The sequence below is a fragment of the Leopardus geoffroyi genome, chromosome E1 (assembly GCF_018350155.1).
Source record: "Leopardus geoffroyi isolate Oge1 chromosome E1, O.geoffroyi_Oge1_pat1.0, whole genome shotgun sequence".
Classification (NCBI taxonomy): domain Eukaryota; kingdom Metazoa; phylum Chordata; class Mammalia; order Carnivora; family Felidae; genus Leopardus; species Leopardus geoffroyi.
Window position 1 is genome coordinate 9521941 of NC_059330.1, and position 24574 is coordinate 9546514.

A 24574-nucleotide genomic window follows, 5' to 3' on the forward strand; every position below is an offset into this window, starting at 1 on the left:
ATTTTGCGGGTATTTGTATATTGAGTTGTGGACCTGAGGTGTGGGTGGATTCTCCAAAGTGTGCTCTCTAGCCAGGGGAGCCTGGGAGAGAGATTTGATATGGATCAATAAATCAGTGCTGAATAAGAAGAAATTTCAGTCCCTAACATGAGTCTTCTTAGCTGTTGTTCAAGGTTGGTCTCTAAAGATTGGTCTCTAAAGTTTGTCTCTAAAGGTTGGTCCAAAAGCCACCTCTTGTTTATTTAGTTTTTCTGGTTTTGATTTTATATACTGTTTTTTTGTTTTTTTTTATAAACCTCATCTGTGGTATCAACTATGCTTCAATTAAAACACACACACACACACACACACACACACACACACACCCACATCCACCCACCCACCACCATCAGAAAACCTCATGTTGAAATTCTGAAGGTCTTGCTTATTAGAATGTGGTGGTCTCCTTAAGTAATGATTAAAGACAATGATTCAGTTGCTATATATTTCAAAATTTGTGGTCATAATCCCTGCAATGATGACTAAATCTGTGTTAAATTTCGTTGCTTGCTTTTTGACTGATTTCAGTAGGGCACATCTGTAAGCATCCAAAACTAGTAACCACCTGAGGTGACTTCAAGCTAATGTGTCTGCCCCAAGCTGTTCTTTGGTCTTCAGACTGATTGAGAGTACCCCACAAAATTAGACACTTTGTAAGGACTGAGTGTAAGGCGGTATCCACTTCTGTAAGGAAGAGTTTTAGGGAAAAACAAAACCTAGCTTTGTGTTGGGGTCAATACCTGTAATTTTGGTTAAAGGTCTTCCATAGAAATTTATGCTTATGAACTCAGGAAATTAAACTTCGGGAAAAACTAATTGTATAGATGTAACAAAGTTTTAGTTGAAATTCTAAGGATAATGGTCTTCAACTTTCAGTGGAGAGATTATGTAAAGTTAGCAAGGAGTATTATACACGTGAGTTTAATTTAAAATCAATGCCCTTAGGATTTTGGTGCCTGTTTGCTTTTTTTTTTCTATTTATTGGTCTCTAAAATGACATTAAGACTTACTGTCTAAAATGACATTAAGATTCTTAAAAATAAGACTGTTAATGTAATTAAGTGTTTCTTAAGATCATTATTTCACTGAATTTAACATTACTTATTTAGGTCGAAAATTTTATTATTTGGAGTGTCTGGGTGGCTTAGTTGGTCAAGCGTCTTAGTCTTTTTTTCCTTTTTTTAATGTTTATTTATTTATTTTGAGAGAGGTAGTGCACGAGTGGGGGAGGGGCAGAGAGAGAGAGAGAGAGAGAGAGAGAGAAAATCCCAAACAGGCTCTGCACTGTTGGTGTAGAGCCCAGCCTGGGACTCCCATCTCAGGAACCGTGAGATCATGACCTGAGCCGAAATCGAGAGTCCGATGATTAATTGACTGAGCCACCCAGGTGCTCCTCTGCATCGGACTCTTGGTCTCAGGGTCGTGAGTTCAAGACCTGTGTTGGGCTCCTCACTAGATGTGAAGCCTACTTAAAAAAATAAAAGAAATAAAAATTTATTACTTGAAGTATCTACTTCTTTTAAGTAAAAATCTCATCTCAAATTGTAGTAGTGGGATATAAAAAAAATAACATGTATCACTTCTGTCCCTATAATTCATTTAATGAGCTTTTTTTTTTTTTTTTTAGTGTTTATTTTTGAGAGAGAGAGAGAGAGAGAGACAGAGCACGGGCAAGGGAGGGGCAGAGAGAGAGGGAGACACAGAATTGGAAGCAGGCTCCAGGCCCTGAGCTCTTAGCACAGAGCCTGATACGGGGCTCGAACTCACAAACCGTGAGATCATTACCTGAGCTGTAGTCAGACACTTAACCGACCGAGCCACCCAGGCGCCCATTTAATGAGTGCTTATTAGATATATGAGTAATTACTATATGTTAGATGTTATGGTACACACTGCCATTGACATTAAATTACATATGTGGTTTTTCTGGCTTCTATTATGATAGCTGGTCTATGGCCCTCTTTAAATTTTATTCTACATACATTATGTTTATTTGTTGTTGGTTTTTTTGTTTTGTTTTGTTTTGTTTTTTTTTTTCAGAATAATGAGAAACAAATGCGGCAACTCTCTGTGATCCCACCTATGATGTTTGATGCAGAACAGAGACGAGTCAAGTTCATCAACATGAATGGACTCATGGAAGATCCTATGAAAGTTTATAAAGATAGGCAGTTTATGAATGTTTGGACTGACCACGAGAAGGAGATCTTTAAGGACAAGTAATTTAAACTTTAAATTGTTTTCTAATAGAAGCTCACATAAATTCGTGAAAAATATTTGGCATTCACTTGTAAATTGAACTGTTTCTCCACAAACTTGGCCCCCCTTTGACATTTGAATGGATCCTGCGGAAAGTAGAGAGTGTAGATTTGATATGATTTTCCCATAGGTTTGTAGATGGGAACAAAGTTAACAGATGAGAGCTGAACTGGGGTTGCAGAGTCATGTTAAGTGTGGTACCCAAGCTTGGGCGGTGTCTGAGTCACCTGGGGGTGCTTTTCAAAAGTCCAGATGTCTGTGCTGTACCATAGACCAATCCAGTTAGTTCCTGGTGGATGGTGTCCAGGAATCCGTGCCCTTAAAACACTCTAGTGAGTCTGCTGTTGTTCCTCAAGTTGGCAGTTAGGGATCCCTGGGAAACAGTCTGTGCTAATATTTCTGTTCCCGAGGTCCCCCCACCCCGCCTCTTTTGAAGTTGTTAAAATGTTTGTGTGTATGGGTGTATGTGTTGTTGTTTTTTTCTCTTTTTTTACTCAGGTTTATCCAGCATCCAAAAAACTTTGGACTAATTGCATCCTACTTGGAAAGAAAGGTAAGAAATGGTTTGCATTGAGAATGTTTATAGGTTTGTGATGGTTGCTACTTTGAAGTTTTGTGCTCTAATATACAGAAGTATTTAAATAGATTTTTAGAAAGATTCTCATGTGACTAGTATAGTGATATTTAGAATTATGTAACAAATCTTAAGCACAGAACATAGTCTGATTTTCATGGTTAATGGAAAACAACCTGATACTGGATTTTCCTAGAAACACATAGACTACAGTGTGTTTTATTTTTATTTTTTTTTTTTTTAAATTTTTTTTTTTTCAATGTTTATTTATTTTTGGGACAGAGAGAGACAGAGCATGAACGGGGGAGGGGCAGAGAGAGAGGGAGACACAGAATCGGAAACAGGCTCCAGGCTCTAAGCCATCAGCCCAGAGCCTGACGCGGGGCTCGAACTCCCGGACCGCGAGATCGTGACCTGGCTGAAGTCGGACGCTTAACCGACTGCGCCACCCAGGCGCCCCGACTACAGTGTGTTTTAAACCTTACTGAAGTTCTGATTAAAATATCAGAATCCTGATTTTCCTTGAAAAATTTTCCCACAAAGGATGGGATGTAGTGTCTTTGACAAAATATTTAAAGAGACATTTTGAATATTTACATGTCTGCAGTAAGAAAGAGAATTTAGTTACTCCTTAATAAGGAAGTGCTTGAATGTTTCTGATAGCTTCTGATATCTTTTATGTAATTTGGATTAGGACAACTGGAATTGTCCTTTAAAATATAAAGATAATGAATGTGTTTTTAGAGCGTAGATATGCCTTAAAATGCTAGCCATATGTTTCTCCTTAATTTATTCCTTGAGAATATCAGAGATTTCCCTTGAAAGTGTTACTTGATTTTTTTTAAAAAATTTATTCCTTTGGCTCTTCAAAATATTTTTTTCCTTATAGAGTGTTCCTGATTGTGTTTTATATTACTACTTAACCAAGAAAAATGAGAACTATAAAGCCCTAGTAAGAAGGAATTACGGAAAACGCAGAGGAAGAAACCAGGTGCGTTTCATTATTGTATCGAAGGTGTTTCGGGCTTGGTGGAGATATGGAGATGAAAAATGTTATAACCGGAGCCTCGTTTTTACAACATGTATTGTAGAGATTGACATTTCATTAAATAATTAGGATGTTATGAACATGTTATTATTTTGAAATTAATACATATTTAATGCGTTACGCCATCTACTTTGAATGTACTGGAAAGTTTCTAGTTTGATAAGATTAATGAGAAAAATTTTATACTTCTATATGATCTAAATTGTGCCCGTCAGTGGTAACAGTGATAATGTGAATATGGGCCCCATGACACCTCATTTAATAATACCATCTTTATCAGTCCTTTTGTCTGTGAAGGGGGCAGGTAGAATATGGGAGAAGTTCAGAGAAATAGAGCGTGGGAATCAGCGGAGAAGATAGTTTACTGGAATACCGGGGACCTGACTTTGTTTCAGATTAACTTCATTTCTGGAGTTTAGATAGTTTACGTTAAAAAGCACTTGATCTTAAAAGATAGTTTTTAATACAGCGCAGCATACGTTTTCACAGTTGGAATTCAGTCCTTCAGAAACTTTTCTCCAAAATAACGGATCAGCAGCTGTCACAGCTCACGTGTGCGTTACCAGCGTGGCTGCTGGGACCGTGTGGTCGCCCTTGCTCTCTGCACCCAGTTTCATCTCGCACGACAGCCGCTGACTGCTGATTAGTGTTCCTAAAGCTCTCCCGGTTTCCCCACACAGCCACCCTTTCTTTCCTTAACCACCCTGCTTACCAGATACAGGTTGGCACGGTTCTCTCATTATCCGTAGCCATAACCTGTTGTGTTTTTGGTCATTGTTTCCTACAGAATACCGCTACCTCGCAGGACAGGATGTGATTACATATCCTTCGGGAACAGTATTTCTTGGTCAGTAAAAGTACAGGGAGTGTTTCACGAGTCGACTGCGTGAAATGCTGCCAGAGGTTGAGTGAGCTGAGGTGCCCTAAGTGTGCATTTTCAGTGGGTTGGTGAGGGGGCCGGAAATAAGATGGTAGGGAGGGGAAGGGAGTGTGGGAGGTGAGCAGGTGGCAGTGTGCAGGTGTGCCCCGTCTGTAAGATTTGCTTATGAAGGGGAACAGAGAAATGGGCGATGAGGATCGAAAGGGAGGAAAGAGCGGCCTTGTACGCTGATGCGGCTGGTACTGTGGACGCAGAGAGAGGGATGGTCGTGGGGCTCCACCAAGAGTCGCTACCTGACGGGGAGCAAACTCAATGTTGGCATTGAGGCGGGAAATGCCGTTCTGCTAAAAGGCACCAGGGCTTCCCACAGAGAAGGTGGAATCAAACAAATTAGCTAGAGATGCTAGAGCCCATCTGCATTTTAAACAAGTTTCAGCTACAAATTTTTAACAAGAGAGACACAGAATCCAAAGTGGGCTCCGGGCTCCGAGCCGTCAGCACAGCGCCCGACGCGGGGCTTGAACTCATGAACCGTGAGATCATGACCTGAGCCGAAGTCAGATGCTTAACTGACTGAGCCACCCAGGCTCCCTCCAGCTACAAATTTTTAACAATAGCTTTGTTCCTTCTTATCAACGATTGTTTGTAACTTGAATTGAATTGTTAGAAGTTATGTATTTCATATTTTTTATAAATTGTGTCAATTTTTCAATCCCAGAGAATGTAAGGGGATAATTTGATATTTATCATATGTTACCTTTGCAGTGTTAGCAGTCTGTTGCTTCTGTTGATAGAGGAGAAAGCTCTAGTAGGAAATTCTGTGTGATGAGAATGTCTCTGTTACCCTGAAGCATTTGTTTTCCATCCTAAAGTTACCTGGGACGCCATCTCACTGCTGTCTGTGGCACACTTATGCTTGTTAAGTTCCAGCCATAATAGCGTTTTCTCTGCACATTCTTGTTCTGTGTGCTCACACCTCTAGCGTGTCCCAGAACACATTTACAGAGCTGAAATTGTCCATATGTGCCCTCACCTTGACCCCAGCTAGGCCCAGTTTGGGGTTGGTCAGCCTTTCTGTCAGGCTTTTCCCTCCCTTTTGGGTTATTACCGTGAAGATTTTTCTTCTAGTTTTCTATTTTCCTGGTTGTTTCACTGGGAATTTGGGAGAGGAGAGTGTTGAATGATGGAAACATAGCACCATCTCAGACCAGAAGAATCTTATTTCTGTTTCTTTATTGCTTGTGTACTTCATTCTGTTTGTGTCAGAATAGATGGACAGGTTTCCAAAATTAGGTGGTGTTAGTTTAAGGGCTCGTGTTTGTAGAAATGGATGACATTACAGCTGATACCAAAGAAAGGAGGAGGCATTGGACTTTTGAGCAGAAGACTAGTATCAGATTTTAGTAGTGGCAGGATCATTCTGGCTGCTCTGTTGAGACTAGATTGTAAGGGAGGCTGGGGCAGAAGCAGGGAGACCAGCCAGGAGGTTATATTAATCCTGCCAGTGGCTTGGACTAGACTCTAGTGAGGGAGGTAGGGAGAACTGGTCAATTTCTGGATGTATTTTTGAAGGTGAGGTAAACAGGTTTTGCTGGTGGATTGATCATGGAGATTTGAGGACAGTTATCAAAGGTGGCCCAGGATTTGGCTTGTGGGGTTGCCATTTACTGCATAGGCCTCACTGAAGGAGTGGCAGATTTGGGGGGAAGAATTAGGACATGCCGAATTTCAGGTACGTATTAGATGTCTAAGTGGAGGTGTGAGGTGGGCAGTTAGATGTAGAAGTCCGGAGTTTAGGAAATAGATCTGGGTTGGGAATGTATATAATTTGCTGTATAGAACAAAGTTTAGAAAGACTTCTTTTTTAAAAAAAAGAATGTAGTTACAAGTTAAGAATATTTAAATTGCGGTGTCTTGATTTTACCTTGGTAGGTAACAGGGATCCAACTAATTTGAGAATCACTTTACTGCTCTATTATCCCATCAAGTTTGAATCAGTAGGAATTACTGTAGGTAATCCCAGAGCGCTTAGGGCAAATTTATTTCAAGACTCTGTAGATTTCTGTTGAAGTTTATGCCTGATCCTTTCAGTTTTTCCTTGGTTGTTTTTCCTACCCCCTCCACACCCCCCCCAAACCTCTTACCTAAAGGAAGTATTATTGACTGAGAGATTCCAAGTTTGCGAGGTTTGATTTTTAACCTGCTATCGTTGTATGGAACCTTGCATATTATTTAGTCTGAAAATGAGTTTAATCTTAGAATCCTAGAGAAACGAGACAGATAATCGTATTTTTGTTAGACTTGTGTTCAGAGATTATTATTGGCAAAAGTCTTAACTAAAAAATCCGTTAGCTACTGCTTAAACCGTTTCACCGTTCAACTTCCTGGCATCCCATGATGGGAGCGAGTGTGGTTCTTCATAAATTTTAGTTGAAGCAATGAATACTTATCAAAGATTAGAAGCCAAAAGCCACTCATCAAGTGTTACTATTTGGGGTCTAGATTTATAAATAACATGCCAGGCAGTAATTTGATTCTATGTGTAACATTTTTGTTAGAACTAAGAATTTCTTCTTACTTTCCAGCATAAACTCCCATCTAAATAAGTCTGTCACTGTGCAGCTAGAATTACTGTGGTACCTGCTTGTGACCTATAATAAAGCAAGTCATTGTTTGGAAACTGCATTCATTTCCAAATACTTGATTACCTTTCACAAGAATTTGTTCTCTTCCTTCCTTCTGACAACATCTTCCTCTTTAAATATGTCAGCATGTTTTTAGTCCCCAAAGGTATTGAGCAAGCATATACTTATGTAAATGTAGTAATTTTTGAAGTTGGAAGCATTTCTGACTAAATTGTTAGATAGACAATGGTTAGACCGTTTTAGGCAAGTACAAAAAGTTGAGTATAAAAAAATAAAAAAGTAAAAAGTTGGGTATGATGGAAAGAGCTTTAGACACAAAAATGCTTTGCCTCTGTGTGACCTCCGTATCTATCTGACCCTAGACATGTCCTTTCATTTGCTGACCCTTGGTTTCTCATCGGTGAGAGAGGGAGCAGACTTCCCTTGCAGGGTTAACGTGAGAACTAGGTATGTTATGTGTGTGAAGTCCCTAGAGTGTAGTATCAGGCACAAAGGGAGTGCCCAATAAATGGTAGCGACTGGTACATTTGTAGCCTTCACAGAGGGGTTTTCTGATGGTTGACAGCTTTTACTCTTCAGGAACATAGTCTCAAATTCTCAAGTGGCTTAACGGCAATAGTTTTTTAATATATAGTTTAATGAGATAATTTCTGTTTACTGCCTGAACTGCTTAAAAAACTCAGTGGCTAAGGTAGGACTTCATTCTTTTTGTTTCTTGTGTCTTTCTAGTTGACTATAAGCTTGTTCTTTCAAAGGTTGTCATTTCATTTCTTGGCAACTCCTGTCATCCACCGAGTGGGAGTTCGCTTATCTGTTTTCTAAAGACTCGAGCATGTGAGCAGATATACATAGAGTATCTATAAGTGTTAGGTATTCAATTAGAAATAGTAGAAACACATCTCAGCATAAACTGTCTTGTTGAAACTCTGTTGAAACTGACCTTGGTCTTCATTTATCATAATTATGAAATACATAAAACTTTGGTGTTTTCATTTGGATTTTCATTTTATTTCATAATGTACCCTCACACGTGTAGTGCATAGTTTGTCGTTCACCAGAAATGCTTCATGTCGTGAGATCCTCCCTAACAGAATGAAACCTCTTTCTATTTATTGACTATGAAGTGTTGGGCTTAAGGAGGGAGAAGAAACCCGGGCAGGAAGCTAATGGGAATGCCTCTGTCTATTAGGGGACCTTGTGACGAATTTCCCTTTGAAACCATGGCCTCCTACTCCAGCCAACCTGCTGAAGGTTTTGAGGGATGTGACCTGTAACCTCCATCCCAGACCATGGGGACTGACACTTCTCTTGGCAGATTTGCCTGAAACAAAAGCAATTCCAATCACTTCTTGTTAAAATCAGAGCTTATTCCTTACTTTCTTTAATGCGATTGGTGGTCATTACGGTGGGTCTCGATGCCTGTCACCCAGAGGGAGATGCCGACTGTACCCTCTGGCCTCCCTGCTCTCCCTCTCCACCCACTCCTGCCCAGTTCATGGGGATTCTCCCTTGATGGAGGTTCTGCTCTGGAGGTGTCACACACCTTCACAGACTGTTCAGCGACTCCATGAACTTCTTTGGATCATGTCCACGCCTTCTGCAGAATTGGGGATTGTGCTTCAAAAGAGATCCTGCCCTCGTCTTCCCATTGACTGGTGGAAGCAGGTGCTACCTTGCTTCTCAGTCCCTGGCACTAGGGAAGGGGGGGGGGGGGCAAAGTCAGCTGTTGGCTGGATTCCAGACAGTAGGGATGTGTGGGATTGCTTGCTTTTTTCAAAACTCTGGTTGGCATTAGAAATAGAAAAGTATTAGGGAAATAAATTATATGTTCATCAAATCTAACAGAATAAGGAACCTCTTTACTTATCTTCTGCTGAGTTGATAGCTCCCTGTCATTTCTTAGGGCCATAAACCATTTTCTGGATTATACAGCCCCCTTGCAAAGGGCCAAGTTTATTGTCAGTATGCCATCTTGTTTGTTCAGAATGCCATATTTGTGGCAGGCAGGTGGCTTGAGGTTATTAGCGTTTGAAACCAGTCTTGACACCTCTGTGGCATGCTAGGGAGTCCGTCGCCTTATCAAAGTGAATAAAACATTCCCAGTTGTAAAGCAGACCTTGTCATGGTTGGAAAGTGTACATAGGAAAATCTTACTCATATCTTAGTATTTCCTAATAATAATAAATACTCAGAAGAAAAGGAAACTGGTACTTACCAGGGTGAGAAATCAGGAAAGTCAGATAAAGCAAGTGAAGGATCCATGGTGTTGAAATGATTTAGTGAGGGGTCATAATGGAAAAGTAGATACATTTCTTCCTGATGGACTGTGACATTTCATAGAACAAAGGGATCAAAGGTCATGATGAGGACAAATAGGATCAACAACAATGAAAAGGTGGGATGGGTGGGGCACAAGTGATTGTTACAGAGAACGTTTTCTGATTTCAGGATCGTGGAGGTAAAGCAGTACCCACTGATGATGGCAATTGTGACTTCACCATTGGGGAGTTTAATGGGCATGACCTGAAAGTGTTTCTTTAAGTTTTATTTATTTATTTTTAAGAGAGACAGAGACAACGTGAGTAGGGGAGAGGCAGAGAGAGAGGAAGAGAGAGAATCCCAAGCAGGATCCACGTTGCCGGCACAGAGCCCAGTGGGGGCTTGAACCCATGAAACCGTGAGATCATGACCTGAGCTGAAACCAAGATTCAGACGCTTAACTGACTGACTCACCCAGGTGGCCTGAAAGTATTTCAGTTGTAGGATATTTTGTTGCTAGAAAAGGCATTGTTAGGCATTTTGAAGTTGGAAGAATAATGGCAAGGCATAATGAGCCATGTGATAAAATCATTTATTTGTCCTTGGGAATATTTGAGAAGTCAGCCCATAACACCAAAAGAGACAAAAGGCATCATAGGTAGATTTCTGAAATTTGAAAAAGGAAGCAATTTTTGAAATACCAGAGTTCACCAATGTTCTGGAAGTGGCATTTGGGAGCAAGGATACAGATTCTTCTTTTTGCCATGGATTCGAGGAAGGCATAATTTCGGACCTCTTTTGGAGAGGCCAGCAAGGTCTTAGTTATCTTAAGAAAAAAGCCAGGTTTGGTGAGTAGGTAAAGGACTTTGAGATGCTATTGAGAGTTAAGGAAAATTTTACCTCAAATTAATGAGTACTTCATGTTGTCTGGTGACAGGAACAGGTAAGAGGACAGGCAGTTATTAGGAGGCAGCATTGACTTTGGCCTGGATCAGAATGAAAGATTGAGGTAGGAGGGCAAACACTTTCCAAACAACCAGAATAAGGGAACTTGTTTTTTGCTATACCCAGCACATGTAGACACCTCTTTGGTCAAGATGCCTCCTAGGAACTGAGGATACTTAGATGGTTAAGATTGGGTCCTTGTCCTTGAGACTGTAGCACAGTGAGACAGACCCTGATAACCAGTTACACGGCACCCTGTGGTAAGTGCTGCAAGCAAATGGAAACCATGCAGGGTGGAAGGTAGGGAGACGGGGCCCGGAGCTTCTTGTGGAAATCAAGAAAAGCCTCACAGGAGATGTAGCATTTTGAACTGAATTTCAGAAGCTGTGTAGGAGTTTAGTAGGCGAGGAGGGGTGGGAAGGGTGTTCCAGGCAAAGACATGTACTGCTGGGTGTGTTTAGGCGAATTCAGAGCAGCAACCAGTGTAGGAAAGGGAGGGGGATTGGAAGAGGTACAGCCGGGGCAGGGGCTGTGCACTGTAATGTCACGTGGCAGTTCAGTCCCACTTACGATAGACCGTCTTTATTTCTACATTAAATAAAAATAATACTAACACAAACTTAATTTCACCTTTTCTTTTGGAGTCACAATTTTAGCAAAGATAAAAGGTTCCGTAATCCTTTTCTCTTGTAGTCTTTGTTCATATACATATTTACAATTACAGAGTTGTAATTACAGTTTAGAGATATTTGAGTGTTTTACTTCTTTTCACTTTACTGTATCCTTAGTGTGTTTTCAAATAACTTTAGGCTTGATGATGACCATAGCCATCTACTATTCATTAAGTGAATGTTCACGCAGAAAATAAAAGCATAAAGATGTTTCTTAGAATATCATCCATGGCGATGAAAAAGTTGGAAGCATATTAGGTATCTAATACGAAGGGGAACGGGTTGGTAAATTTCACGTTATCAGATTATAAGGTAGAATTGAAATGTTTGAGTGACAGATGAGATGTAGGAGTTACAGAAAGGGAGAACCAACCTCAGATTTCAGGTTTCTAAGTGGAATCTTAACACTTTCACCTCTCTGATGGGTCCAGACACTGGGAACATGAGTATGTGCTTTTAAGCAATACATGTGGAATATATTCAAGAGCGTTAGGCTGATTCTTAATACACTACCCCTAATTACATTGTAAGTGACTAATAAGTTAGTTGTCAATTAAATTTTTTGCAAAGATATTTATTGTAATTTGTCATCACAGTTTGAGGAGCTGTTTCTTTTACCTTTGAATCTGACAAATAGTGGTTCATTCCAGCAGCAAATTGCCCGACCCTCACAAGAAGAAAAAGTAGAAGAAAAAGAAGAAGATAAAGCAGAAAAAACAGAAAAAAAAGAAGAGGAAAAGAAAGACGAAGAAGAGAAAGATGACAAGGAGGACTCTAAGTGAGTTAAATGATTAGATATTATTCTTATTTCTTTTTTTTTTTTTTTTTTTTTTTTTTTGCATTTTATTTAATTTTGAGAGAGAGACAGAGCACAAGTGGGGGGGGGGGGCAGAGAGAGAGAGAGAGAGAGAGATAGAATTGGAAGCAGGCTCCAGGCTCTGAGCTGTCAGCACAGAGCTCGATGTGGGGCTCGAACTCACAAACCATGAGATCATGACCTGAGCTGAAGTCAGCAGATGCTTCACCGACTGAGCCACCCAGGCGCCCCTATTATTCTTATTTCTAAATAACCTATGAAATCTATCAAAGGCGTACAATTTTAGATAAAAGAATGAATGGGGTACGTGCTTTGACCATCTATAGTTATTATTTGACATAATGAAGGAACGGGATATTCTGGTAAATAGAACTTTTGGCTTAATGGACTTAATTGCCAGACATGAGATGTTACTTTCCAGAAGGGATAGACTATAATAATATATACTCATCACTGAGATCTACTGAATGTAATTTAATCCTTGACTTGGATCTTTTTGTGTGTACCTTTGATAGTTTACATTAATGTAAGAATGCTGGTAAGAATGGTTTTCTTTTCTATTAATACCTTACATTCCAGCTTTATTGGTTTTATTTATCATATAAAGTAGAGTTCTGGTTTGTTAGTGGTTCTGTTGCTGTTTTCCTGGTTATAAAAGTAATTCCTGTTCATTATCGAAAGTTAGGAAAAGAGGGGAGAATATTAAGAAAATTAACCTGTGAGTCTGCCACTTGGAGACAGCTACTGTTGATACCTTTGTGCACATATTGGGGTGGGGTGGGGGGCGGTGGGGGGCTTAGCAGCTCAGTTGGCTGTTTTTCCACCAAGGATCAGCTTGATTGAGGCATTATTTACACAGAATAAAATTAACCAATTTTAAGTGTATACGTGGATATATTTTGACAGATGTATGCACTGGTGTAACTGTGGCCCCAACTGTGATACTGTGATGTAGAATGTTCCTATCACTCCCAAAAGTTCCCACATGCTTCTTTGCACTAGGGTCCCCCCCTCCCCACACCACCCCCACCATTCCCAGCCTCTGGCAACTACTAATCTGTTTGCCTTTTCTAGAATTTCGTATAAATGGAGTTATGCAGTATGTGGTCTTCTGTGCACGGCTTCTTTTACTTAGCGTAATGACTTTGGGATCCATCCACGTTGTTGCATGTATCAGTAGTTTTAGTTTAGTAGTTTAGTTCCTTTTTAATATCTGTCGTATTACTTCCGTAACCCTCTTGGAAATACCGAAGGTTTACCTGGTTTTGTGACAACTGCAGCCCACATCACTTAGTAAGGTTGCTAAAGAGGTGGGTACTCATGCCATTGCCATTCTGATTTTGGCACTTTAGGAAGACGACTCTTAAATTTGGTTTTGTTAGTTGTTGAGGTAAAACATTTACACTCCCACGTGGTCAGTGGTTCTCATATGGAACGGCCATATCTTGGTTTTTACTTTTTTCTTAAAGTCTCTATTAACAAGCATTCATTTATTAGTGATGTGAGCTAGCTCTTATAGAGGATGCAGAAATACGTAAGATGTATACCATTCTCAAGTAGTTTATGATCTAGTAGGGGAAAACTAGGGAAGGTAGGTGCAGGTACCGTTTAAGAAATGAGCAGAGCCAGTAAAGGATGTTGGGAGATTGAGAAGAGGTCAGGGTTACTTCCGTCTGGATAGTTTAGAGGACTTTCTGCAGGAGCTAGTGGTTAATGTGGAAGGAATACAGGGAATAGCATGAATTGATGTGCTGCTATGAGAAATGGCAGATAATGGTGTCATTAGACTGGGACACAGGATGGCTGAAGAGGAAAAGTGGAAGGTGGATTGGGGTTACATTATGTACAGCCTTAAAGAAGCTAAAATAGACTTTGTTCAGGAGGCTGTGTTAGGAGTTGTTTGGGAGTAGGTAGCGGTTTGAATGGATGGAATGGTTTCTTGCCAAAGCTATTCTGCTAGAATATTGACCCACAAGAGGCAAAGAATGAATGGAGTGCAGATGTAAGTCAGGGAAGAGTGGTTTGGGGTACCAAGGCACTGATACGGAAAGTGGTGGTAGAAATGGAGATGGTGGAATGAATGGGAAAACTGTTACCGAGATGTACTAACCAAACCTTGGCATGAGATCACGTATAGGAAGTACAGAAAGAGGGGAGGAGCTAAAGATGATGTCCGTTCTGTAAATGTGAATGAATATGATCATGATTGGAAGCAGAGTGGTTACGGCCACGTTTTTCGATGTGTCGAGCTTGTATTGTTGAAGAATCCGGGGGTGTTGTTGGGAATTCCAGCAGATACTTGGGAAGACAAGTCTGGATCTTAGGAGCTTTAGGAGATGTGAGGTGTGAGTCTGAAGACACAGACTGGGAGTTGTCCCAGTGGAATAGATGAGAATGGGGTAACCACACAGAGATTTAAGGCCGGGGCGAGCCTTGGGAAATCAAGAGGAAGAGAGGAAAGAGAGCCAGAACAGCAGCAGGGATGTTAGGAAAGCATGAAGTCCTAAAAGCTCAGCTGAGAAGGATATAAAGAGAATTGCCCGTAGGGTCAGTTGCAGCAGGATGATTAATGAGACAAGAATTGAGAAAAGTCATTGGATTTGCAATTTGTAAGTCCTTGGTGACTCCGCCCTCCCCACCCCCACCCCCACCCCCACCCCCATTGGTGACTTTTGACAAAACAACTTTAAGAGGAGGTTTAAATAGCCAGATTGGTAAGGGAATAAAGAAGTGAGGAGAGAGGGCTACATGGCAACTTCAAGGGCAGTTTAGGACCGAAGGGGAAAAATTCTTGAAGAATTATTTTATTTTGGGGGGGAAAACGGTAACTTGGTAAGCTATAACAGATCTTTGCTTGAAGTAGATAAAATTTGAAAATCAACACCTTCCATTAAGCAAAAGTAGTTGAGTCTTTGAGTATCGCCACCTATCCACGTTTGCAAAAATGTTCTTTAAGGACTTTGTTTTTAAATCTAGCAGCCCTGGGAGGTACACCGTACAGAGAATAGTCCTTCCACTACTGCATGTAGTACTGTTGCTAGTAATAGTAATGACCATTTATCGATTGATTGGTTGATCGATTGTTTAGTTTTTCCTAAGTGCTGGAGGGAGGTTTATCCTTAATAATAGCAAACACACATAGTTTACTGTGTTCCAGGCACTACTCTGAACATTTGATATGAATGAACTCCTTTGATCGTTAACATAGCTCTATGGAACATACTGTTTATCATCCTGACTTATAGCTGAGAAAAATTGAGGCCCGTGGAGGTGAGGTAGCTTCTCAAGGTCATCACATGGCAAGTAAATCACACAGCTCTGGTACCAACCCTGACAGCCTGGCTCCAGACCGATCTCCCAACCACTGGGCCATACTGCCCCGTTTGCACGTAATTAGTATTGCAGATGGTTGAGAATATTGAGCCGGGTTTAATGACACAGTATGGTAGATTATTACCGATGGTATTTTGGGCTGATGGTGGGGGTTCGGAGCTGACAACTAAGAATTCTTGAAGATATCTTTTGGTGCAAAAAGGTGATTTTGTTAAAAGCACGGGGACAGGACCTGAGGGCAGAAGGACTATGCTATAAGTGTGGGGGTGACTGCTTTATGGAATGGGTTGTGGGGGGGGGGGAGATAAAGTCTGGAGGGACTTCCTAAAGGGATTTTCATATGCTAAAGACTCACAGATTATTGGATGCCTAGCTATTGTCAAGCTGAGATTGTTCCCTCTAGCAAAGCATTAACATTAAGACCCACAGGGAGTGCCTAGACTTTAGGCCATTGTTGGGATTGCCTTTTTCTTGTAAACTGGTGAAGTCTCTTACCAGTTTAAGTGTTTGGTTTTTTGTCCTTTCCTGCTTTGGGGCTACCAGGAGCTCCTGAGGAATACTGCGCATATCCCACTTTGGAAGGGGGTGGTGCTAGCTTGTGCTTGGCCCTCAGCTGGCCTTATGGTCCTTCATCATTACTACGGAAAGGGCCTCCGTGTCAGCCTCTCCATTTCACAGAGGAGAAAACTTACCTTGGAGCAAAGGCAAGAAATCCGGACTCTGGACTGCAGCTCTAGGGGATTTTCTGCATCCATTTTCCTCAGAGTGCTGTCATACGTAATAGGTGATTTGAAATGCGTTTGAATTTTAAGCCCATTAATGAATAAAATAGACCTTTGTGAAATATCTTAATTTGAGCTAGTCAGAACTCTTCAAAATTGGGGTATGGCAACATTTTTCATAAATTTTATTTTGAGTAACTGAGAAATTGGGTAATTGTATTTAAATTGTATTAAAAAAAAACTCAAAGCTGCAACCTCCTTAGATATACGCATTCTTCTAAATCACACAAAATTTTCATTTCCTTTTGCTTCCAGAGAAAATACCAAGGAAAAGGACAAGACAGAAGGTGCAACCGAAGAAACGGAGGAGAGAGAGCAGGCCACACCCCGGGGGCGAAAGACCGCCAACAGTCAGGGCCGCAGAAAGGGCCGGATCACCAGGTCCATGACCAACGAAGCCGCGGCTGCCAGTGCTGCGGCCGCTGCCGCCACTGAGGAGCCCCCACCGCCTCTGCCACCGCCACCAGAACCCAGTGAGTGGGCGAGATTGAACAGGCCATAATTTTGTTTGGGATTCTCTTTCAATGCTCGGGTAGAGCAGGAGGGACCCCTGGTATCCAGGATCTAGAAATACTCTGAAATTCTGGCCTTTAAAAATTTTTTTAAGTTTTTATTTTAATCACCAGGTCCTCCTTAATCCCCATCACATATTTCACCCATCTCCCCACCCAGCTCTCCTCTGGTAGCCTTCAGTGTGTCCTCTATAGGTGAGAGTCTGTTTCTTGGTTTGCCTCTCTCTCTCTCTCTCTCTCTCTCTCTCTCTCCCCCTCTCTTTTTTTCCTTTTGCTAGTTGGCTTTGTTTCTTAAATTCCACAGATGAGTGAAATTGTATTTTGTCTTTCTCTCTTTCACTTAGCATTATACTCTGGCTCCATTCATATTGTTGCAGATGGTGTGATTTCATTCTTTTTTACGGCTGAATAATATTCTCTTGTTTGAATAATATTCAGATGTGGTATGCCATCTTTATCCATTCATCAGTAGATGGACACTTGGGCTGCTTCTGTATCTTGGCTGTTGTCAATACTGCTATAAACATAGGAGTGCACGTATACCTTTGAATTAGTGTTTTTGTATTCTTTGGGTAAATACCCAGTTGTGGGATTGCTGAATTGTAGGTTAGTTCTACTTTTCACTTTTTGAGGAACCCTCATACTGTTTTCCACAGTGGCTGCACCAGTTTGCATTCCCACCAACAGTGCACGAGGATTCCTTTTTCTTCACATCCTCGTCAGCACTTGTTGGTTTTTGTGTTTTTGCTTTTAGTCATTCTGACAGGTGTGAGGTGATCTTTCATTGTGGTTTTGATTTGCGTGTCCTTGATGGTGAATGATACGAGCATCTTTTCATGCATCTCTTGGCTGTCTGGATGTCTTTGGGGAAATGTCTGTTCATGTCTTTTGCTCATTTTTAAATCGGATTATTTTTTGGGTGTTGAGTTTTATAAGTTCTTAAAATATTTTGGATACTAACCCTTTATCAGCCATGTCATTTGCAGATATCTTCTCCCATTCCATAGGCTACCTTTTAGTTTAGTTGATTGTTTCCTTTGCCTTGCAGAAGCTTTTTATTTTGATGTAGTCCCAATAGTCTATTTTTGCTTTTGTTTCCCTTGCCTCAGGGGATCTATTTAGAAAAAAGTTGCTACGGCCTGTGTCAGAGAAATTACTGCCTGTGCTCTTTTGTAGGATTTTTATGGTTTCAGGTCTTACATTTAGATCTTTAATCCATTTTGAATGTATTTTTGTGTATGGTGTAAGAGAGTGGTCCAGTTTCATTGTTTTGCGTGTTGCTGTTCAGTTTTCCCAACATCATTTGTTGAAGAGACTTTCTTTTTCCCCCTTTGGTATTCTTTCCTGCTTTGTTAAAGATTAGTTGACCATATAGTTGTGGGTTTATTTCTCGGTTTTCTGTTCTGTTCCGTTGATCTATGTGTCTATTTATGTGCCAGTACCATACTGTTTTGATTGCTAGAACTTTGTTGTATAACTTGGAGTCTGAAATTGTGATGCCTCCAGCTTTGCTTTTCTTTTTCAAGACTGCTTTGCCTGTTGGGGGTCTTTGGTGGTCCCATACAAATTTTAGGATTGTTTATTCTAGTTCTGTGAATTTTGTGTATTTTGATAGAGAATGCATTGAATGGGTAGATTGCTTTGGGTAGTGTAGACATTTTAACAGTATATGTCCTTCCAATCCATGAGCATGGAATGTCTTTCCGTTTCTTTGTTTTGTCTTGAATATCTTTTATCATTATGTTATAGATTTCAGAGTACAGATCTTTGACCTCTTTGGTTAGATTTATTCTTAGGTATCTTATTATTTTTGGTGCAATTGTAAATGGGATTGTTTTCTTATTTTCTCTTCTGCTTCATTATTGATGTATAGAAATGGAACAGATTTATGTACATTGATTTTATATCCTGAGACTTTACTGAATTTATCAGTTCTAGCAATCTTTCGGGTTTTCTGTTTATAGTATCATGTCATCTGCAAACAGTGAAAGTTTTATTTCTTCATGGCCTTTAAATTTTTTAGACTTTAATATCAGTGTGTTTTGGAAAAGATCCGCCCCAACCTTGCTATCTTAATACAGTGGTTTTTCTTTTGACTTAGTTGTAACCTTAGTGTGTATGCCACTTTTTCTGATGTTTTAACTTGGTGTATATTAGAAATATTTTCTAGTTTCTAAGCGATCTTCATTTTCACTTTTTGATGGCTGTGAAATGTTGGCATTATGTTCCCTGAGGCACACAATTTCTTGAACCATTCATTCCCCGTTGGTGAAAATCATGATTAGGCTGTCCCCATCTCCTGCCTACCGCCCACCACCTTTAAACTAATATGATAAGAGTCTAAGGAAAAAACAAATCTTGAGTCGCATCACATTTTTTTTCTGTTAAATTATTTTTTATAGAAATAAATTATTAGACAAGGGAATACTGGGGCTGGGGGTCCAGGTGTTTTTCTCTCTTTTACTGAGTATTGTCTCACTAGTTTATAAAGGAATTATGTTAATGATGTGTACCATCAAAATTGTGAAGACCATCAAAATCAGTGATACCAATTTTATCATATTGTGAGGCAGGAAAGAAACCAGGTTCCGGGGATGGCAAGGAGGATGGAAGGGAAATAAGTAGGCAGGCACACAGGGCCAGGCCATGATGGACCTTGTTTAAATTAATCCTGCTTTGCTTACAAAGTGGGAGCTTACAGAGGTTTTTAAATAGAGGCATGCTGTAATTAGATTGGTGTTTTAGAAAGCGAACTGGTGACCGTTGTGGAGGTCAGGTTGGAGAGAGTAAGGGCTGGAGGCCGAGGGACCAACTAGAAGGGCGTCATTATGCATGCATGCACTGGCCCAGGCAAGAGGAGGGTGGATTCAGATCAGAATTGACATACGTCCATGGATGTGAGTAGTAAATGGGAGGAAAGATTAAAAAATTGGTTTGAGGAGCCTGGTAATAATTTGAGTGACTGGGTGGATGATAGTACTGTTGAGAGGGGGAACATAGCAAGAGCTCATTTCACGCGTGATAGTCTTTATTTCCTCTCTAAACTAAAAGAGAAAGTGTTCAGTTCGTGGTCCATCTGTGTTTACTAGCGGTTAGAAAATGAGGATGGACAGAAGGGCCTCTGGGAGTGAGGAGGAGATGGGGGTTTAGAGAACAGGAGAAAACTGGACAGGAAGGGGGAGTGTTGTTTCTTCTTTGACACCTCAGGAGAGGAGGGACGGAGCCCTGATAACGTGTGCAGGCACTTGGCGAGGCGGGACTCCTTAGATAAGAAACTAGTGATGTTCAAACATGAAGACATGGATGGAGCTTCAAAGAACATTGCGAAAGATCTAATACAGAGGTTTTGAATATTCATTCCCCTTGAGTTGGTGGGGGAGAGGCTGCCATCATCTTGTTTCCATAGTTGACTAGACCTTATGCTTCAAACAGGCTTTATGTCAGATAAATAGGTTGGGGCCATATAATCTGTGAATGAAGGATTGATCTTAGTATTTCTCTGCCTTATTGGGTTCTCTATCTTTATTTCAGTTTCCACAGAACCTGTAGAAACCTCTCGATGGACAGAAGAAGAAATGGAAGTTGCAAAAAAAGGTAAATGGTAGTACTTTAGATTCTAAAGAGTTTTTGTTTTTGTTTTGGTTTGGTTTTTTAAGGTTATTAGTAATAAGTCAGAGGGACCCAATTTTTTTTTAATTGCAAAAAGGAGAACATTCTTCTACGGTGGTAAACAGAAATCAGAAGTAGACTCGGGTTCTTTAGGATGGTATGGTACCTTTTCAGGTACCTCGCTGTGCCTTGTTTAAGAGGCCCACTTTGGAGGGATTGAAGATTCTCTGTACAGTTTTATTTTGAATGTTATTTCATTAGAGAGGAAGTGGGCTATTTTCACTTTTCTAGAATAGCTGTGAGGAAATGCTATTAAAGCTGTTTTAGAGGGTATTTTGATATAAAGAGTCTATATTTTCTGTTATTTAAAAGTTGGATTTAATAGCATGGTACATGTTTTTTCATTGTGTATTTGGTAAGGCATTTGGTTATAAACTAGTAAGAAATTGCACCATGATTCAAAGGAGAGGGCATGAACTTTGGAGCCAGACCAATGTTTGAATTTTGTCTCTGCCACTAATCGCTGTGTGGCCCTGATCTTACTTACTCTGGAACATTATGAATCTTGTATTTTCTTGTGGTTGCTTATTAATGTAGTATAATTTAAAATTGAAGTACAGTTTCTAATAGGATAAGTAATTGGTTTATAAATAAAAAATAGTTTGTTTTAAGTAAACTAATTCTGAGAAAGAATAGCCAACTTTATGGGGGTTAAGTATTTACCTTAAAGTTCTGAAGAGAAATTACTGTAAATGGGTTGACCTTTTAGTGACACATTTCAGATTTATTTTTTTTTCTTTTTTAAAAGAAATGTTTTTGTTTTACATTTATTTAGTTTTGAGAGATAGAGACAGAGAATAAGTAGGGGAGGGGCAGAGAGAGAGGGAGACACAGAATCGGAAGCAGGCTCCAGGCTCTGAGCTGTCAGCACAGAGCCTGACACGGGGCTCAAACTCACAAACCGTGATGAGATCAGGACCTGAGCCAAAGTCAGACGCCCAACCGACTGAGCCACCCAGGCGTCCCCAGATTTATTTTCTATGTAAATAGGTAGGAATGATAACATTTAGGAATCCTATAAACCACCTTTACCAAAAAAATATAGCAGTTTAAAGTTTTCTGTGTTCAAAATATTTTTATTTGACGTTTATTTGCCATGATTAGCAAATTTGTGATTTGCCATGATTACATGTAAAAGATGCACATTTGTTCTCATCTTATCATCAGAATGTCATAGTGGAGGGGCGCCTGGGTGACTCAGTCGGTTAAGCACCTGATTTCGGCTCACGTCATGACGTCATGGTTCACGAGTTGGAGCCCTGCGTCAGGCTGTGTGCTGACAACTCAGAGCCTGGAGCCTGCCTTGGATTCTGTGTCTCCCTCTCTCTCTGGCCCTCCCCTGCTCATACTCTCTCAAAAATAAATAAAAAATTAAAAACATTAAAATACAAAAAGAATGTTCTAGTGGAACAGGTAGATGTTGGCTCCATCACAGGGCGATCTTTTTCCGGTAGCTGCAGCTTCATGTGACTGTTTAGCCTCCATTCAGCTCTGCTCATGTGTCAGGCAAGATTTGGAAGTTATCTTCCAATTGTCATTAGTAAGGAAGCTACTTGAAAAACTGATGTCTTCCTGTAAATTGTCGAATTTGTACTAGAAAATTCCTGTTTGGGTACACCTGTATCTAAAGTATATCCCTGTCTTGGGGCGCCTGGGTGGCGCAGTCGGTTAAGCGTCCGACTTCAGCCAGGTCCCAATCTCGCGGTCCGTGAGTTCGAGCCCCGCGTCGGGCTCTGGGCTGATGGCTCAGAGCCTGGAGCCTGTTTCCGATTCTGTGTCTCCCTCTCTCTCTGCCCCTCCCCCGTTCATGCTCTGTCTCTCTCTGTCCCAAAAATAAATAAACGTTGAAAAAAAAATTAAAAAAAAAAAATAAAGTATATCCCTGTCTGTATAGCTCTCTGTATAGCATTTGTATACTCACATTCCTTACAGATAGGTATGTGTATGTATAGATATAATTTGACTAAAAAGTGCTAGATTGCATAGGTTTCTGTGATGCATTGTATTACAACAGGCTTTTATCTAAAAAAATTTTTTTTCTAACGTTTATTTCTGAGAAAGAGAGCGTGAGGGGGGGAGGGGCAGAGAGAGAGGGAGACATAGAATCTGAAGCAGGCTCCAGGCTCCGAGCTGTCAGCACAGAGCCTGATGTGGGGCTCGAACCCATGAACTGCGATATCTTGACCTGAGCCGAAGTCAGACGCTTAACCGACTGAGCCACCTAGGTGCCCCTACAACAGGCTTAAGAAAAAACAAACAAACAAACAAACTGGTTTATTTTTTTGACAGTATTTCTTGATTATGAATGAAGATACGCTAATTATAAATATAGTCATATATTTATATGAACACGTTTATATAAAGAACACAAGTCTTTATCTTGTGTTATTTATATGATTACTTTATTAACTTTATATCAATATACTGTTTCCGAAGATTTAGAAGTACCTAATCACTCAGTTTACAAGTGTTTGAGTTGTTATTCTGTATCGAACATTGTCCCAGCTCTCCAGAAGACCCATAGCAAGGACAAGGTTGAGCCCTTCAATTAATGACCATGTTGTAAATCTGGGTGGCAAAATAGAGCTGTCAGTGCGTTGAGAGTCAATATATATTTAAGTATGTATTGAAATATATCAGTAAATAATTGAAAACATACTCTTAGTGCTAATGATTGTGAATACCATGGTTGGATTGATTTTATTGTTTCCCTTGTTAGCTTTATCAGGTGACTGTTGAGTTCACCTTTGGTCTCTTTTTAAAATATAGGTCTTGTAGAACATGGTCGTAACTGGGCAGCAATTGCCAAAATGGTGGGAACTAAAAGTGAAGCGCAATGTAAAAACTTCTATTTTAACTACAAAAGGCGACACAATCTGGACAACCTTCTGCAGCAGCATAAGCAGAAAGTGAGTATATCAGAATCTTTTTTAATTTTGTTTTTGTTTTGTTTCTGCTTTGTCTTCGAGCTTGAAATACTGGTTGAGAGAGAAACTTTTTTGCATCTTGTATTTTTATTTATTGCATTTACCTGTAAAAGGATATGCTAGTTTCTCACCACAAGTTGACTTTTTCTGTGTTTACTGTCCAAGGAGTGAAATTTGTGTTAGGAGTAATGGCAGTTCAGTACTTTTGAATGACCATAATGGGATTTGGAAAACAGAAACATTTTGGAGTTTGAATTGAGAAGTTTAGTTGGCGTTCTTTTGACCTTGTTGAAGGAATTGATTTGGCATATTAAAACCATATTCTCAGAGAGAAAGAATCTCAGATAAATACTAAAAACCAGAGAGTGTAAATTATGGAAAATCCCTTAACTAGGAAGTTGCAACGTTGTCAAAGTCCACAGAGCTCTTTGAGGATGCCATGAGGTCAGAACTGCTTTTGGAAAAATATTAATATGGTACTTACTTTCCCCACCGTGTTAAATTTGCACAGACGATGTCAGAGTTGTTGGGAGGGAGAACGTCAGTGCCTTCGCACGAATCACCGCAGGACACCGCTGTGCTAACTACTCACTGTTCTCTTCATCTCCAGCGTTATTAGCAGTTTCAAAACAAATGTGCCGGTGTCACTTGTCCTTAGTGAAGCAGTCAAAATGCGCTTGACTAAGTCTTGACCCTTGAGTGTGTGTGTGTGGGATGAAGTGAGAAGTGTCGTGTGAAGTCCTTCTGTTCCACCCCAGAGTGTCCCGCTTCTGCCCTGGGAAAGCACTTTGCGTTTGTTCGAGTCCCAGGCTGGACTAGCTCCCCCTTTTTTATGGAATGTCAGTTTCAGTTGAAAAAATGACAGACTGTGGTTTTTCAGACTTGGATCCATAGTCGACATTTTCTTGAAAATACGTGAGCCTGTCTGTTAAAGCAAGTGGTAGTATTTGTTGCCACTTTCCAGTTTCGAGCTTTCAAGCAAAGGTTAGAAGTTTGGGAAATCTGTATCCCTCCCCATGAGCTTACCGTCTTCCCAGTACTCAAAGACTTTTCTGATGAGATCAGTGGTAATAAGAACCACTGTGATGTTTTCATATACAGTGAAACGTATCCAGATTTGAAAAATCTGTGTAAATCCATGTTTTCCAAATGACCAACTTGTGATCTTGCAGTGGGTATCCTGTGTGTGTAAAAGATACATAAAATATTTTGCA

General features: G+C 40.3%; 1 protein-coding gene across 26 annotated transcripts in view; it reads left to right on the forward strand.

Annotated features, from left to right (window-relative positions):
- Nucleotides 1-24574, forward strand: part of NCOR1 (nuclear receptor corepressor 1) — a 162475-nt gene that overhangs the window by 73008 nt on the left and 64893 nt on the right. For 16 of the 26 annotated variants that reach the window (XM_045487468.1, XM_045487478.1, XM_045487473.1 and 13 more), the window contains 7 exons: nucleotides 2080-2258; nucleotides 2797-2851; nucleotides 3762-3863; nucleotides 11971-12098; nucleotides 16508-16725; nucleotides 20296-20358; nucleotides 23203-23342. In XM_045487468.1, the coding sequence (XP_045343424.1) occupies nucleotides 2080-2258; nucleotides 2797-2851; nucleotides 3762-3863; nucleotides 11971-12098; nucleotides 16508-16725; nucleotides 20296-20358; nucleotides 23203-23342 (885 nt within the window). The remainder of the gene's footprint in view (nucleotides 1-2079; nucleotides 2259-2796; nucleotides 2852-3761; nucleotides 3864-11970; nucleotides 12099-16507; nucleotides 16726-20295; nucleotides 20359-23202; nucleotides 23343-24574) is intronic. The other 10 variants (XM_045487470.1, XM_045487477.1, XM_045487484.1 and 7 more) reach the window with 1 other exon arrangement.